Below are 18,209 nucleotides of genomic sequence, written 5' to 3'. Positions count from 1 at the left end.
CATTGGGTGTCAATCAACCTTTTAGCTATATGTTTTGTTTTCACTGTCCTCAAACTGTTGATGCAATACTTCCTTTCATTTGGGTTAAAATCTCAAGTTAGGAAATATTTCCAAACTGTTTACATTCCCCCCCAAAAAAACAACAACACATTTGACATGACCTGCTGGAACAACAACAATTAATAATAACAATAACAATAATAATAATAAATAATCAGATATTTTACTATGCCCAGAAGTTAAAAATTATAGTGCATTATTTATTATTATTATTATTATTATTATTATTATTAATTGTTGTTGTTCCAGCAGGTCATGTCAAATGTTCTTTTTTTGGCACCGTATATGATGACTCTGGAGGCCAGGGTTCAAATCCTGGCTCTTCCCCTGAGAGACCCTTGGGCGAGTCACACTCTCTCAGCCTCAAAAAATAAGGAAGGCCATGGCGAAGCCCAATCTGAACAAATCTCGCCAAGAAAACCCCTCAGGGTCGCCATAAATCGGACCAAACGCCTCGAAGAAAACAAGGGGGAGGAGGAGGAGGAGGAGGGAAGGAGGGGCCGCCATTTTGCCTCCTTCCTGAGAGAGGCAGCTCCGCCTCGGCCTCTCCTCCTCCTCCTCCTCCTCCTCTTTAGTCACGTCTCTCTGGAGGGAGGAGGAGGAGGAGGAGGAGAAAGGCAAGGCCGGCCTAAGAGGGCGCTCCGAAGGGAAGGGAAGGGAAGGGAAGGGAGGCGAGGGGCCCTGCTAGTCTACCGAGGCGTTTGGGAGCTACCAAGGGCGGGCCAGGCCGACATGGAGCACCTTCACCACCCGCCGCAGCCGCCGGCCTCGAGTCGGTACCAAGTGGTGAGTCAGGGGCGGCCGGGAGGAGGCCTAGCTAGGCCCCAGGAGGGAGAGGGCCTGGGCCCGGTTTATGCAACCAGGCAGGGAGGGAGGCAGGGGGTCTGCCCTTGCAGCACCATGGACACTGGCTGGCTGGGACTGGAAAGGCTGGCTTGGGGAAAGGGGCCACAACAGCACCCCCAAGTCTTTGTGGGCAGCAGGGGGACAAGAGGAGGGAGGGGGTAATGCTTGAGCCCCACTCCCTTAGATGCCCTGGAGAGGAGAGAAAGGGACCACAACACCCCAGATCCACAAAGCCTTGGTGGGCAGGGGGACAAGAGGCATTGAGGCCACTGCCTCTGGGCATGATATGGGGGAATTGGACGACAGCACCCCCCCCCCCATCCACAAAGCAGTGATATCTTTAGGGGTGGACACTTGGGGGGGGGAGATTTGAAGGGAAATGGACCCCAAATCCACAAGGCAGTAATGGCAGGGGGACAAGAGGAGGGGGTAATGCTTGAGCCCCACTCCCTTAGATGCCCTGGAGAGGAAAGAAAGGGACCACAACACCCCAAATCCACAAAGCAGTGATACTTTTATGGGTGGCCATTTGTAAGGGGGAAAGGTTTGTGGCCACTTCTTTAGATGCATGTTAGGGAAAGAAATGGATGACAACACCCCAAATCCACAACATACCTTTGTGGGTGGCCATTTGTGTGTGTGTGTGTGTGTGTGTTGGGGGGGGATTTGAGGCCACTGCCTCTGAGGCTTGTTGAGGAAAGAAATGGATGACAACACCCCAAATCCACAAGACAGTGATACTTTTATGGGTGGCCTTTTGTGGGGGAAAGAGTTCAGCCCAATTCCTTAGAGGCTTGTTGGGGAGATGGACAACAACACCCCCAAATCCACAGCTGAGTTATACCTTCTTTATGGGCAGAGTGACAAGAGGAATTGAGGCCACTTCCTTAGAGACTTGTCGTTGAGGAAATGGGTGACAGCACCCCAAATCCACAAGGCAGTAATGGCAGGGTGTCAAGAGGAGGTGGAAAGCCTTGAGCCCACTCCCTTAGATGCCCTGGGGAGGAAAGAAAGGGACGACAACACCCCAAATCCACAAAGCAGTGTTACCTTTATGGTCAGGGTGGGGATAAGGATGTGTCCTCACTGCCAAGGAGGAGGATCATCAGGCGTTGCAGAATGGAGGACCTTCCAGTAAAAACGGAGGACATGACTAAATAAAAGCTAAAAAACACTCATAGAAATAGAAATTTGTGCTTCTTAAGTCATGCCCAAAATGGAGGAGATTTTGAAAATCCTCCTGGACAGGAGGTTAAAATGGAGGATGTGTCCTGGAAAAGGAGGACCTGTGGAGGAAGAGAAACGCACCACCACAACCCAAATCCACAAAGCAGGGATACCCTTTATGGGGCCAGGCAAAATAAAGGGCACCCCTGTCTTGTGGATTTGGGGGTGTCGTTGTCCTCCTTGGCTACCTCCCTGGATCTGTTTTGTGGAAGGGAAAGAGAAATGCCCAGAAGGAAGTGGTTTGGGGTCTTTTTTCCACTCTTGTTTCCTCTTCCTCCTTCAAAACCTCCTCATAGGTTGTCTTATTTTTGTTTCTGAGAAGGAGAATACAGTCGACGCTTCTTATCCATCAATTCCTTATCCACAGCTTGAAAAACATTTTAAAAATATATAATTTCCAAGAAAACACACCTTGATTTTGCCATTTTATATAAAAGACACCATTTTGCTACACCGTTGTATTGCGTATCCAAGGATTTTGGTATCCACAGGGAGGTTCTGGAACCAAATCCCAGTGGATACCAAGGGCCCCCTGTATATTATTCAGTTATATATAGGTTCATCCCTGTGTCTCTTTCTCATCTTGATCCCAATCCCAGCTTCTTTGGCTTTTCTTTCTTTCTGCCCTTCCTTCACATACTAATGTTAGGTAATTGGGCCTGCTGTCTTCTATATATCCTTGCCTGGGAGTAAACAAACACCACCGAACCCAGCCAGATATTTCTGAGTAAACATGTCTGCAGGACTGCGACCTTCTCCTTGCTTTCCAATCACAGTCACAATGTGATCTGACAGTATGTGAGGCCAGGCTTGTAGTGTTGCCAGTCGAGTAAACATTTCTGGTTTTGTGACTTCTAATTGATATTTGCACATTTAGCCAACAGATATAATTAACAGGTGTATTTAAAAACTCAGTATGGGTGGCTTCTTGGAGTTTGACCAGGGAAATGGTTCTTTGTTAACAGGGAACAACTTCCTTGCTTTTGTTTCCTGGTATGTAAAAAAAGAGCCTTGACTGTAAGCCTGCTGATTAAAATGGCCTGCTCTAATTAATAAACATTAGAGTTATCACCCTGACTGTTAATTAAAACTTAGATAACCCTTCATTTTGAGGAGCATTCCTCAATGCTTGTCACTGCATTTCAGAGCATTTTCAGATGGTAATGCTGAAAATGTTATAGTTGTTTTAAAAAAGGAAGGAAAGAAAGAAAGACCAGTGGCAGATGGGTTTCTGCTTTCGAAAGCACATTTTGTAATAGACATGAGTGGCAGGAAATAAATAACAAATAAATGTATAATATTTTTAGTATCATGTGCAGCCATCTTCTTGAGAGACAGGCAAAAAAGGGCATTTGCTGCATTTGTATGTTTCTGGCAAAGCTCTGTAGGCTGGAGCAAATTGATCCCTACCTTAGTGGCAGAAAGTCCCCCTTTTGCCCTCTGTTTGGATAGCCTGATATAGGGGCTTTTTAGACCGTCCATTAAGGCTGGCCTGGGGGGCAGAGTTGGGGAATCCTGTCCACATGATGCACTCCCTGAGTCTGCCCCCCAGGACACCTTGACGCCATGCGCTATGTCGCTCCTCAGGCGCTGTGTCTGCCTGATGCAGCGCTGAAGGAGTGCTGTATAGCCACAGCTATCGCACCCTGGAAAGGCTGGATTGTGGCCGTGGCATGCGATAGCCATGGCCCCAATCTGGCTGAAGAAGGTGCGGCTAGAGGCCACCCTTTCAGGGCTGTTTGTACAGCCCCATAGTATATCTTATTTAGCCCCATCTTTTGGAAACTTTCATTATCAGTACGAGCATTCATTTTTTAAAAAATGATATAACAGTGTTGAAAGATTCAGTATGTATTCTCAGACTTTACAGAACTGTAAAAGGCTGAGCTTTCAAATAAGCAGTGTATTTCCATACATTACACAAGCACATATTTTGGCATAGTAAAGTGTTTCTTTTCACACCCAATGAATGTCTTTTGTAAACAGATAGTAGCATTTGTTTATGCTGAGAAAATGTAGGTGATGATTTCCTGATTCAGCAGGGCTGGCTTGCAGTTATATCATTCACGGGTGCCTTTAGGAAATAGACGCTGACAGAGTTTAAGGAAATGACCAATGAACTTCGTTTCTTCCTTGCTTGCCCTACCAAGTGACACCACTGTAGGTTTTGAATACAGGAAGCCCTCACTTATCTGATGTATTAGTGCCCAGAGGACTGTAAGAAAGTGGAACTGGTTGATTGAAAAATGGAAAACACTTTTTTAACGCTTGTAAATGCATTTTGGCCACTGAAAATGCAAGTAACACACTATACAGGTTGAGTCTCCCTTATCCAAAATGCTTGTGACCAGAAGTGTTTTTGGATTTTGAAATTTTTTGGATTTTGGAATACCTGTATTTGCATATACATACGTACATGATGAGATATCCTGGAGATGGAAAACAAGTCTAAACACAAAATTCATTTATGCATCATATATGCCTTATACACACAGCCTGAAGGTAATTTTATACAGTATTTTTAATAATTTTGTACATGAAGCAAAGTTTATACATTGAACCATCAGAAAGCAAAGGTGTCCCTGTCTCAGCCACCCATGAAATAATTTTGGTTTTGGGCATATTTCAGATCTTGAATAAAGGAGACTCAGACTCTATATTAGTTTTGAATGTGTGTATAAGCTAAATTAACACACTATATATTTACAAAATTGTGTGCAAGTGGTCCCCAAGAGAGCCTTGTAGGAAAGAAGAAATGACAAAAGAGCAGAACCCCTGTGGAATTAATAGAATTGGTCTGTAATTTGCAAGTGTTGGAAAAGTGAGTGTCGGAAAGCAAGATGTCAAAAGGTGGGCGAAACCTGTAACATTTAAAGTGAATATCTTTTCCAATATTGCTTCTGCTTGCTTGTTTTTGCTTTGTGGGTAGAATGAGAAGGGGGTGGTAATGGCAAACCTGTCCCTAAAAGCATATGACCATATTTTTAATTGGACACCAAGTGGCATTTAAACAAACTAACCGGGAGGGAACAAAAACTTGGCTTGTTAAACTTTCAGAGAATGTGTGAGAATTTCCTCATGCCTCTCATTTTACATGTCATGCTTCTATATACTTATCTTGGTGATATAGTGCAGTGCAGATAAAATTCTGAACTTGTTGGTGATAGTAATTATGTAGTTCAAAATGGATAGAAAAGAAGTCTACTATTAGGCTTGGAGGAGAAATTAAGTTGGATCCAAGGACAGTTTGAATGATGGGGCTGCTGTGATTTGTACTCCATCTCCCTTTTTTTTTAGCCAGACTTAAAATATTTGCCAGAAAATCAAACTTAGGAAAAACTAATTTGCCTTTTTTGCAGTAGCAAATTATGCAGTGTTGTCACAAAAGCCAACCGAGTCCTCAAGCCATTAAAAGCTTCCCAAAACATATGTGATGTATAAGAATAAAATTCAGCGTTAAATCCAAAGCTCTCTCTGTATGTTTATGTTTATAGGTACAGTGATCAAAGAAAAGAGAGACTACCCAGTAGAAATAAAAGATGCTGTGGCTTATATAGTTAGGCACTTATCTATATGCGGCCATCATTTTGAAAGGTTTGTTTGTGGGAGTTGTATGAGTAGAGTTAGCCAGAGTTGTCAGGTTCTTAAGAATATAATATATTCCATTGGAAAAAAAATATTTATCTGTTTTTATATGACATATGCAGTCACTCAGTTGGATGGTGTTACTAAGCAACTTAGCCTTGCTGCATTTTGAGGATCTCCCTAGCACCTTGATTCCAACATCTCCATTGTGTCTGGGAAACATAGGACCAAATCCCACTGCAGAAATCATCCAGTTTGAGACCACTTTAACTGTCCTGCCTCAGTGCTGGGGAATCCTGGGAACTGTAGTTTGTTGTAGCACTAGAACTCTCTGACAGAAAAAGCTAAATGCCTCACAAAAGAATTCCCCAGCACTGAGCCAGGGCAGTTAAAATGGTCTCAAACTGGATGATTTCTGCAATGTGTTTTGGTCTATAGATTAAGCAGGATCTTGGGCTAATTGGGAAACCGTACATATTGATGTCTTCTATTAACATATATTACGAAATAGCTTCTACTATGAGACCTCTGGAATATGCAGATATCTTGCTCTCTTCAGTTTCCTGTTGGTTGTATTTCTTGTCATCTTTTTGATGAAAACTGTCTCCCGAATGAAGGTTTTAAGACAGCACAGAATCTGTTTAGTTAGTTTGTGTTCCCCTCCAGTTGTCTGTACAGTCAGAAGCTGACTTCCATGTAGTATAGTATTTTTGTAAAAGTTTGGAGGGTTCATGAAACATGAATTTAAACTAGTGGCTGAGGCTTCTGAGAGCTGAAGTCCAAATTCTCTTAAAGGCCACAGTTTGGGGACCACTGGTTTAAACCCTGTGTCATATGGGTCTACAAGGGCTCAACCTTTCCTCAGTCTCTGTCATAGCCTAGTAGCTGTCCTTGTGCTGTTCTTTGAGAGCTGGTGGCGGAGTTGTGATCTCATGTACAGTTGAATATATAACATAATGTATGATGGTGAATCCCTGAGTCAAATCAATGCAAATTCACTGGATCTGAGCCTTAAGCTTCTGTTTCTGCTGTACCACCTTGATTTTAATATGTTAATACTTTGCATGACATTTATAGTAATTATCAGGGGAGCTGAAGTTAGCATTTGATATACACAAAGTATTGTAAATTATAACTATAGAAGAATAACAATATAGGTTCAGTTTATCCAAAATTGTAAATGCTGCAAAATCAGAAACGTTTTGAGTGCCAACATGATGCCACAAGTTAAGTGTACCCAATGTACACAACTTTGTTTCATGCACAAACAACATTATTAAAACTATTATATAAAATAACCTGCATCCTATATGTATAAGGCATATATGAAACATGAATTTTGTGTTTAGACTTGGGTACCATCTCCAATATAACTGATTATCAATATACAGGTATTCCAAAATCTGAAATGCTTCTAATACCAAGCATTTCTGATAAGGGTTACTCAACTTGTAGCATTCCCCCCCTGCTTTTCTTGAAATATTTCCTCCGTACTGCTGTATGGATATATATTTTTAAATGTCTTCATTCCAAATAACATAATAACTGCCCTACTTTGTGCAGCTTCCTTATGACATAGTTTCCCAGAACTGTATTGGGAAAATGAAGCAACTGCTACTGTGTTGACCTTGAACATAATTTAGCTAATCATCTGTTTAGAAAACTGGAGGAAAATTCAGAATACAAAGTCTGTTCGACCTCCAGTAAGTTATGAGACACACACACACACAGAGAGAGAGAGAGAGAGAGAGAGAGAGAGCTGTGGGAGTGGATATTGCTAGTCATATAAAATGGTGAAATTGTGGGCTACTGTATAGCTGAATCAGTGCTGTGACTTCCAGCCAGTAAGATCTACTAACTGCTTGTTTGAACATGAGAGGCCTAAGCTGATAGAGATTACTTTTGCTCCACATAGAGTCAGGTCTTGCTCTTTTGGACAAAGACAAGATTTTTCATGTATGAAATGCTGCAATAGATGTTGTGTCCCTCCCCCTCAACTGCGTGACAGTATTGGGGGATGTTTTGGATTTCCGCATGTCATAGTTATGCCCAAACAGAACACAACCCAGATTATAGAAAAGATAAATTGTCATTTCAGGTTAAAGGTAGTATCTTATTGAGTGCAAATTCTTTGGGCTTTTCTGAAATTGAATTTGCGTATGGCAAACCTGTGTATGGCATGGGCACGCTGTATCGGGTGTGCTACACTTTTCTAAGTTTGCCAATGTAAAATGGAGCTCCCAGATTCAAGAGGAAGCTATGTGGGGTGATGTTTACAACACTACAGTATTACAAATTAGGAATGGACTTCCCTATTATTTCTTTCCGTAAACATTACATTGAATTCTTTTTCACGGAGCTGAGTTTAACCCAACGGTTTCCAAAGTTCAGTCCTGTCTCCTCAGAAGTATGTCCTCTTCATTTCAATAGGTTTACTGCATTATTATTATTCATTTTATTAATTTCTGGGCTTTCTTCCAGGTAAGTGGATACAGAACTGCAGCCCTAAAGTCAGAGCTCTAGTGCATTTTTGGGATGTAGGATCTTGGGGGGCGGGGAGTTTATATTATAAATGTATTTCCCTCAGAGCACAGTCAGTGGACATGTGTGTCTTTGCCCTTTTCCCTCTTAGTGTTATCCCTCTGTGGACATCACAGATTCAGTTTGGTAGGTAGGAGTGAAACTTGTATTTTCTTCTTTGTGTGGAAATTGTGTAATTCCTGAGTAAAATAATTGTAGAAACTAGTGGGGCTGGGTTCTGCTTTTAAGCTTCACTGGGCAGGCCCCAGTGAATTTGGTAAGGACAGGAGCAGTTCCAAAGGGAAAGGCTTCTTGTCACACATATGTAAGCAGTTTCAAAGGGAAAGGCTTCTTATCACATATATTGTTCTTTTGGCAAAACAGAATTTAAATAAATTGATGAATACAAATAAATTAAAATACTAATAACAAAAGGCAACAGTCCCAAAATCCCGTTATCAGCCTTGCCATTTCACTGAGACAAACATCATGATCCCATGCATTTTTATTCAGTTCTTACAGTTAACATAGGTGCAGTACGTACTGCCATAAAACGGTGTACCAGTGCCGATTCTAGGGTTAGGAACCGCATGGCAACCGCACGGTCCCTAACCCTAGAACATGGGCACCACCATTGTTATGTAAGCACCGCGTGGCATCTAAACATTGCTGCGTGGCGCTTACGTAACGAGTGCACCAGGGGCACACTCGTTATGCCGTCCCTGTGGCTTAAAAAGAACGCACTTTTATTGGGTTCTTTTTCTTCTGCAGCAAAGCCGCACAGTTTGGCAGCTGCGGCTTCCCTCCAGAGGAAAAAAGGGCCCCGGCAGGCTGCCCTTTTCGGGTGGTCTGTCCCAGGCCATAGATAATGTTGATTATGGTCAAACCTTAACTTCCACATGTTTAACCTTCACGGATTTGATTATTTGTGAGTTTGCCATCAATAGTTAAATGGGATCCCCCCCTTCTAGACTAGACCACATCTTCCTTTGTAATGAACAAGCACAAGTGTCTTCGATGCCCGACTTGTGTTCTTTTTTCCAAAGAGCAGAGAAGAGAACAGGGTTTCTCTTCACTCATTCCAAAGGCTGGTGGGCTCCTCTGCTTTCAGGAAACTCTGCAGTCACTTCTTTTCCCTTGGGCTTGGGTGAGGAGAAGGGAGTCTTCCCTTTACTCCTTCAAAAGGCAGAAGCTGATGGCTGGCAGGGTTCCCTGGCTCAAAAGTAGTGGAGAGGAACTTTTTCTCTTCTCCTTGCTCATTCCAATGGCAAAAGGGATGGCATCAGATTCTGCCTTTGGAAAGAGTGAAGGGAAGCATCTTTCTGGGTTTTTTTTTCATTCCAAAGACAAAAGCTGTGGCATTAGCTTGAACCTTTGGAAGATGTGAAGATCAAAGGCAAAAAGGGTGGCAACCATGCTCCCCAGAGGTAGTGGAGCTTGCCAGCCATCTGCTTCTGCCCTTGAAGTGAATGAGCCTAAGCGCTGTATTAGAGTCTCAAATGTACTTATTCTCATTTGTTCCAAAGGTGGAAGCAAGTGGTTGGTGTTAAATATTAAGAGTTAGATTTCAGTAAGCCTAGAGATTTTTGCGGCTTTCCCACTTTCACAGGGTCCTGTACTTCAACACCTGTGAATGTAGAGGGTCAATTGTATAACAAATGCAACAACCTATTGTTTGTAGATGTACTCTCAGATCTACACAGAATAGCAGCAAGTGCTGAGAAAAACTAATATTAGTCCTTTACATGATAACCATAGGTGCCTCGAAATCACACATTTACATCTCTGTTTGTACAAATAAGTCAGAATAAGCTCAAAAATCTGGTTATGGATGTCTATTTGGAGGTAAGAGGGACTAGGACAAGGCACAGGCAGCACACTATATCCAGGGAACACTGACAATCCATGTCTCTGCATGTAATGCTAAGGATTATAATCTACAAAACTGTGCAGAAGCACTACTGTGAGATCACATTTTTTTAATTCCATCAACATCCAGCATTGTCCAGCAGAAAAAAAAACCTGAATCAAGAAACTGGGAAAGAAGAGGGCACAATAATTATAAGCAAAAATCTAGTACACTTACCCATTCACTCCAGGAAAAAATCCACAAACTCCCACCCTCACACATCTTGCCACACTATTTACATAGACACATAGACATACATTCAAATCCTCGTGAGACTTAACACAGACCCACCTATTCTCCAAAGAAAACACACAAAAACAAAAGAAAATTCTGAATCCTGGAGAGTTGCAGGAGACCTCAGTCTACCAGCTTTTTCTACCCACTCTTTTGCTTTTGGAATTGGCTGGAAAGCTAGAAAAAAATTCAGTACATAGGCATGCTCAGTGTGGATACCCTGTCAGGCAATGTTTTGAGCATGCTCAGCCAGCAAGCATGCTCAGACATCACTCAGGATTCAGGAGATTCAGGAAGTGACTGCAGAATTTATTTATTTACCTCCGCACTAGGCCATTAAAATGTGACGGGCCCAGATTTATTGAGCTAATGATAATCGGTCCCTTAGACTGGAACATTGTTTCCAACCTTGCTGGGACTATGCTCTCCTTTCAAGTCATACTCCACTTTACTGGGAATCCATAGAATTTGTGCAGTTGTCTAGAGTACATTTTAAACAGAACTGTTACTAAACATTGCAGGAAGATGCATGAATTTCCAATGCCTTCCAGTGACAGTTTAATTGTCTCAGACTAGCTAGCTGAAAAGGGTGGCACACTCACGCAATGACCACTCTTTTTCTATTCTTGATGTTATCAATGATAATTGGGAATGTGCAAATAGCAGCAGACAAAGGCAGTTCTGTTGTTGGCACCACTTCAGGGACGGAACCAATGTCAGAGTGATTTAGATGCAGTGCATTGTGCCGTATTAGCAGAACACAGGATCTAGGTGCAGGGTTTCTACTGCCTGTGAAAGCTTTCTCTGATACAGATGGTGCACTTTCTCCTCTATGCTGAAACAGCAGTAGAAGCCACTGGTGGTACAGTCTTGTGATAGTAAAGTAGCATACATTCTGTTCAAAAGAATGGGGTGTGTGAAATGATGAGGGCTGGGAAATGTGGTGTAACTACTGATTCTTAGAAGAACATCCTAGTAGCTGTAGAAGAAGTCCTATCTACTTCCTGCATGACAGTGCTGTTAAAAAGCACTGGATAGGTTTTTCCATGACAAGTACAATAGACCTTTACAGAGAAGAGGCCTAGGAGCCATTTCAGAGGACAAGAATGGGCTTCCTATTATTAAAGGAACATTTTCAACAGCAATTCAGCCATTTAATGAGTTCTCCCTAAAGGCTTGTGATTCTGAGTTACATAATATTTATTTGTGTCATCCAAGACAGTGTTTGGGTCTGGCTTACAGCTGTATGCAGCAAAGGTTTGTCAATTCACAGTCACTATAGTTGTTGGTGATGGAGCTAGAGCGTAGTAGGTAGACATTACAGTTTTGACTAGTTGATTCAAGAAGGCCAGATTTGCATAATTATACATGGCCTATTACATTCCAGAGACCTGAGATCCTCTGACTATCACAGAGCCTAATATTTTTGTACCTGTTCCATTCTTTGCTTGAATGCGACTCTCTGAGGATAAAGTGTACACAGTCCCAGGCTTTTATTATGCTTGAACCCAGATGTGTACCATATTCCTAGTTTAAACCTGTAGTCTTATGGTAGGCAGAAATAGTTGTTTAACATCTGCTTCACAGGTTTCTGTTTGTTCCTATTTCAAAGAGCAGACATTGACACCAGAACAGAGCTATTGATTAACACTCTTTTCTTGTTCACTTGATTCAATACACTGGAGCAAGCTGAAGGATTTTGAACAGTCCCTTACTAATATTAATTATGGTAAACATTATGCTCGTCATTTCTAGACCTTTACCTGTAGGGACCATAACATTTCTAAACAGTTATGATTCTGCTTCCTCTCTTCTTGACATGTTTCATCATATTTTTTTTTTTAAAAAACAAACAAACCAAAATACACTTGTCCCTCCATATTCGCTAGGGTTAGTGGCACAAGACCTCTGTGAATATGGGAAAAAAATGCAAATAACAAAACCACAATTTTTTACCTGAGAAGACGCCTCTCTAAGAATCTCTAGGTCCTCCAGGGCAACTCTGTGGTCAACGTCCAACAGACACTGACCATAGAACAGCACTGGAGGAGCTACAAATGCCTAGTAGAGTATTCTCTCTAGGAATCTCTAGGGCTTTCAGTGCAACTTTTAGTTAAAGTTGACCTTAGAGTTGCACTGGAGGACCTAGATATTCCTAGAGAGAACATATGAATTAAATCCGTGGATAATCACATCCGCAAATATCAAAGCCACAAATATGCAGGGATGAGTGTATATGTTTTAAGAACAAGGCTGGGGAGTAGTGGCGATCTTGGGTTACTTCTTGTCTTACTTCAGAGTAATTTTTTAATGTTACCCTTACTCCTGTAAAAACCTCTTACTCCTTTACTCCTCACTCCTAATCCTATTCTCCAGCCCCTGGGAAAAGCCCCAGTTGCTTTGCAAGTCTGATGTGTGTTTGTGTGTACGTGTCTCTCTTTGCCTCCCACTCCCTTCCCTAGTGCAATATAATAAAATTGTTTTTGGTGTTTGCATGGACAATATAATAACAAGAATAAGGAGTAACAAATATATTTTGTTACTCCTTCTTCCTCCTCCTGCTCCTGTAGAAACGTCTTACTCCTTTACTCCTACTCCCCAGCCCTGTTTAAGAATATCTCAGACTTCTGCCCTTCCTTAAGCATAACAGTAATCTCCCTTGTGTACTTCCCTTCACACACAGTTACATAGTTTGTGAAGTCAAAGGCTTTCATGGCTGGCATGCTTTTGTTAGTCAACTTTAAAATCCATTTTTAAAAACTTCTATGAGTCTTTTGTGACTGTAGAATATTTCTGACTGCCCATATTTGGCCATGCTAATTAATTTTTCATGTTCGTTATGGTGATGACATCATTTTCCATTTAAAAAAAAACAGCAGAAAATTGTTGTTAAAAATGATAAAATGAGGCAGATGGTTTCCCCAAGAGACCATCCTTTCTGCACCTTGATGCTGAGGAAATTGTTACTGTGTTCTGGCAGGACATTGTTCAACTGATGAGATTTTGTTTGTTTCTCGTAATGAGAGCTACAATCCTGCATATGCTTCCTTCTAAGTAAGCCACCATGAAACAATTGAAACATTTTTTTCCTGAGTAATATACATAACATTTGCACTATAAGTTATGAAAGTAATGTACAACTTAATGATTGTACAGAACATGATTTACAAAGTTTGTCTTGTTCTGTAATTTTTTAAATTGCTTGTGTATATTGACTTTTTATAGTACTTGTATCATTTGCAGGCACTGAACTTACTTTGTTGGCGTAGCCATGAGTATTAGAATCTGGACAAGCAAGCAAACATACTTCAGAAGCGTTTTGGCTTCAAAAGAGAAATTTTAAATCCACAGGGCTTCTGAAACTATATATAATTTAAAAGGATTTGGCTCAGAAACAAGGGAGAGTTCTGGAGGGCAAGGCTGGAGCTATGTCTTTGACAGCTACTTATCTCTCCTCCCACGGACTTTGTGGGTTTCGTTTTTTTCTTTACTTCTGAATCAAAAAAATTTCCAATTCCCTGCATTAATGGAGATCAAATAAATAATAGTTATTTGACTTGTGTTTAGTTTTGTTCATAAAATGCATGTCATATTTATGTGCCAAATAAGTCACTGAAAAGATGTCATTGAGTCAAAAAAGTAATTTGCCTTTTCTTTCTTTAATCTGTGGAATATACATTCCCTTTTGGAAGTGTACAAAAGCAACACAAATAATTCCCTCAGGGAGAAGTTTATTTTGAAAACAGATGTAATATTGCTCAAACTAATTAGCATAATCTTATGCTGAAGGCAGAACCTGTTCTTCTGCACCAGCATGCCAAAATTCTCCCTTCTCATTAGACAATTAAATAGAAATAAAGGGGTAACTCAATGACAGAACAGTAATAAAAGTAGAACTGGGGGGGGGGGGAATTCACTTTCCCCCTCAAATATGGAGCCATGTTAACCCCTTTCAGCATAAAAAGGAAATTTAAAAGCGTGTGTGTGAGAGATAAGGGAGACACTAGCCGCAACTTTGAGAGCAATTGATTTATTTTAGCATGAGCTTTCATGGATTTCAAACCACTGCACTTCATCAGATGCACTGTTGAAATATAGTATTAAGGAACAGGTATATCAGGTGCTGTAGGCTGTATTTCAGAGGAAGGAAGTGTTAAAACTGCCTCTGAGTATTCCTTGCCTGAGAAAACCCTATGAAATTCATAGAGAAACTGTAGGTCGACAGGTGAACTGAAGGCGCACACACACACACACACACACACACACAGTTACATAGTTTGTGAAGTCAAAGGCTTTCATGGCTGGCATCCATAGTTTTTTTTGTTTTGTTTGGGTTTTTTTGGGCGATGTGGCCATGTCCTGGAAGAGTTTATTCCTGATGTTATGTGAGTGGGATAAGAATGGAATGTGATACACTATAATGCCAGTTCCTTCCTCTAAAATGTAGCCTGCACCACCTAGTGTTCATTGGTAGTATACCATCCAAGTACTAACCAGTGCTGGCCATGCTTAGCTTCCAAGAGCTAGAGTATTTAAGCCAGACAACTATGCCTATATCCCAGTCTTCCAGAGGTAGATAATTGTGGCAGGTCCAGGACATTTTTCTCCCTTCGTACCCTCTGGAGGAGGCACACAGAATGACAACATTATTCCAAACAAAAGTAAAAACAGAAGTGGCATAAAGCCTTATACAGGAGGCTTTTAAAATCTTAAATAGTGCAGGGAGTTTTTGAAAAGTGAATTTCTACTTCTAGAGGCTTCCAAAATTGGAATTGCCCCTTTTCAGCATGAGTCTTTTGTGAAGTCTAGAGGAATACTGCTGCTTTGGAAGGCCCCACGCAGCCCCACAGTTGCCCTTTGTCCATCTCTGCTTTCTTCCAAGTGGTACCCTGTCTACACAAGTAACCAAACTATGAATATAGTTGGAATCTAGCTGCCTTAGATAGGTTTTGTTGATAGTGCAGATGTGAATTTGTATGCATAAGATACTTTGGCTGTAGATGAAATAAAAATTGATTCTGTTTATTACCTGTCTTTGATGAGTCTCATCATTCAAAAGGCTGGAATTAATGCACATCATGTAATTAACGTTCTGCATAATAGCTTGGTAAGTCTTGCTGGATCATATCTTTTTGGTAAATGTCTACTGTTCTGAAAAACCTGAGCCAGTTTTTAGAAAATGTTTGATTGAAATAAGGAAATTTTGAAACAAATGACAACAAAAATGTCATCCCTTATCCTCCAGGTTTTCTTGATTATTGCTTTCTTCTGCATTTAAAATTTGATTGGTATGGTTATAACTTCAATGAAATGCTGAACTTTTTAATGCAAAGCTGTAATGAGAGGAGAAGGAAACACATCAGGAAAAAGTTAGATTAACACCCATCTCTTTAATTTTGTAATTTCTCATGTATGGCCTCATGTATAGTGAGGTGATATATGTTTCTTTGAGGACTACACTATAGTATATGCTTTCTTTGAAAATATGTTCAGATTGGTCCTTAGATACTAAGCAGCAGACAGACTTCAGTTTCCAGATAAACCATCAAACACCTCTCAAGTATAAAAGGTGTTCAAGGTGTCCAATCCTTGTCAGATCATGACTGGGCTTGTGTCTGTTCTTGGAGCCTGGCTAGGAAATAATCAGGGCATATGTGATAGACAGAGGATGCTTTTGCTGCTTCTAAGTGCTTTTATGCTTGGAAGGTGGTGTCAACTCCCCACTGCCCAGCTGTCTGGCATGATCTGCATTTATTACTGTCACATCTCGTTCAGACTCCATATTCTAAAACCAGAGCCTTGCAAACATGGTAGAAAAATAAAAGACTTCTGAAAACAAGTCTGACAGTGGTTATGGAGAATTTTTTGTTGTTGAATAAATGGAGAATTAAAATGGGAGGGGGCAGAGATGCAATTGTACATGAAAGTCTTTTCCTCAGACATTTCTGAGTAACTGGAGGTAAATTAGATTTTCTGTGTTGAGCACATAGTTCTGAAGAGAACTTTGTGTTTGGATAAATGTGTGTACAGAGCTCCCATGTTTTGCTCTGTAACTACATACAGTGAAACACAGTTACAAACTCCTCTTCAGATCTCCTTGCTAATGTGTAAAGGTTTGTGTTGCATGCTGATGGGTGTGTAGTATTGTCTGGGGCTGGGCTGATGTGCTTCTCTATATATTCAGCCTTACACAACTTCAGGCAAATGCATGAGCAAGGTAAAAAGCTAATATGCAACATAACTACAGTGAGTTTGGTTTTGTTCTGTATACTCTCAGTTTGGAGTATACAGTATTTGACAGCTGGTCAGTTTAAAAAAGTTATGTGACACTTTTAAACGACACATCAACATTTACAGTTGGTGTACAGCACATAAAGCCACAAGAATAAGTTTGCTTGCTGTGTCTGTATGTTGCTTGCCTTCAAGTTGTTTCTGACTTATGGCAACCCTAAGGTGAACATATAACAGGATTTTCTTGCGAAGTTTCTTCAGAGGGGGTTTGCCATTGCTATCCTGTGAGGATGAGTAGGAATGCCATATCCCGCCTGTAGGCGGGGCAGTCCCGCTTTTGGCGGTGCCGGCCCGGTCCAGTTTTGCACCAAAACCGGGACTGCCCCACCCGCGGCCACCTCCGCCCCCGCGCGTGCCTTCTTTGTGGCCGTGGGGTCCTCCAAGGCCTCGCTGAGGCCTGGGAGGGCTCTCTGCAGTCCGAGCTCCGGCCACGGAGACGCTCCCTCCCAGGCCCCGGCGAGGCCTTGGAGGCGGCTCCACGGTTGGAGCTCCGGCCGCAGGGTCCTCCAAGGTCTCACTGAGGCCTGGGAGGGCTCTCTGCGGTCCGAGCTCTGGCCACGGAGACGCTCCCTCCCGGGCCCCGGCAAGGCCTACATATCAAAATGTAGGACTTTTTAAAAAGTCCTACATTTTGATATGTTGACCTACATTTGTCCCGGTTTGGAGGTCTTCGCTTATGGCAACCCTATGAGAGACTGTGACTTGCCCAAGGTCACCCAGTGGGTTTTCATAACTGACCAGGGATTTGGACTCTGCTCTCCAGAGTCATAGTCCAACACTCAAACCACTACACCATGCTGCCTCTCTGCTGGCATGTATTTACATGCAGGAAGTAGAAAGAGGAAAGGTTCCTCTTCTGCAGACAGCATGCAAATACAGTAATAGCCTCTTAAGAGACTAGTTTTAAAAAAAGTCTTCAATCAAACTGGTGATGGAAGAAGGATGGAATAATCTCTCATCAACCAGCTTGCTTGATTTTCGACTTGAACATGAAGGAAAAGGACTTTGTTTGTTCTGTACCTAACACACTGGCTAAATTAGACTGGTAGAAAAAGGAAAGAAATGCCTTCTCCTTTGTCCTCTTCACTTACCTACATAGAATTTCTGGTCATCTGTGGAGACCAGTAAATAGATTAAATACAGGGTTAATTTACAGATCATAAAAATGTTTCATACATTACTTTAAAAAAACAGTGGGGTTGGTGGATGGGTGTGTACTGAAACTCTTCTAGTTTAATATAAATCTTTCTCACATGGCAGGAACTGGGAATTTCCTCTTGGAATCTCAGTCTAGTTCTTGGGTTTCCTCAGATGGCCATAACCCAATCGCTTGGATCCCATCATTTGGTTATTTTTTCTGATTTCATTTTATCCCAAGGCTTAATTAACAATTTGTAAGCCACTCTGATAGCCTTTTGGCTTAAGAGCGAGGTATATGTAAATTATTATTATTATTATTATTATTATTATTATTATTATTTACTGGCAGTAACAGTTTTAAGCTAAAAGTAGGCCTCTTTAATCACTGTCTTTCCTT

The 18,209-nt window shown here is 41.4% G+C and overlaps 1 protein-coding gene across 3 annotated transcripts in view; it reads left to right on the top strand.

Moving 5' to 3' along the window:
* The first annotated feature begins 576 nt into the window (after positions 1-576).
* The window catches only part of LOC149319162 (NEDD4 family-interacting protein 2-like), a 57,071-nt gene continuing 39,438 nt past the window's right edge, over positions 577-18,209 (top strand). The window contains exon 1 of one of the 3 annotated variants that reach the window (XM_089511181.1): positions 577-846. In XM_089511181.1, the coding sequence (XP_089367307.1) occupies positions 793-846 (54 nt within the window). In that variant the 5' untranslated portion in view covers positions 577-792. The remainder of the gene's footprint in view (positions 847-18,209) is intronic. The other 2 variants (XM_089511180.1, XM_089511183.1) reach the window with 2 other exon arrangements.

The sequence above is a fragment of the Sceloporus occidentalis genome, unplaced genomic scaffold, assembly GCF_023333645.1.
Source record: "Sceloporus occidentalis isolate IW3139 unplaced genomic scaffold, rSceOcc1.0.p SCAF_2, whole genome shotgun sequence".
In the NCBI taxonomy this organism is placed as follows: domain Eukaryota; kingdom Metazoa; phylum Chordata; class Lepidosauria; order Squamata; family Phrynosomatidae; genus Sceloporus; species Sceloporus occidentalis.
The sequence above is the reverse complement of the archived record's forward strand: the minus strand, read 5'-3'. Positions and strand labels throughout refer to the sequence as shown.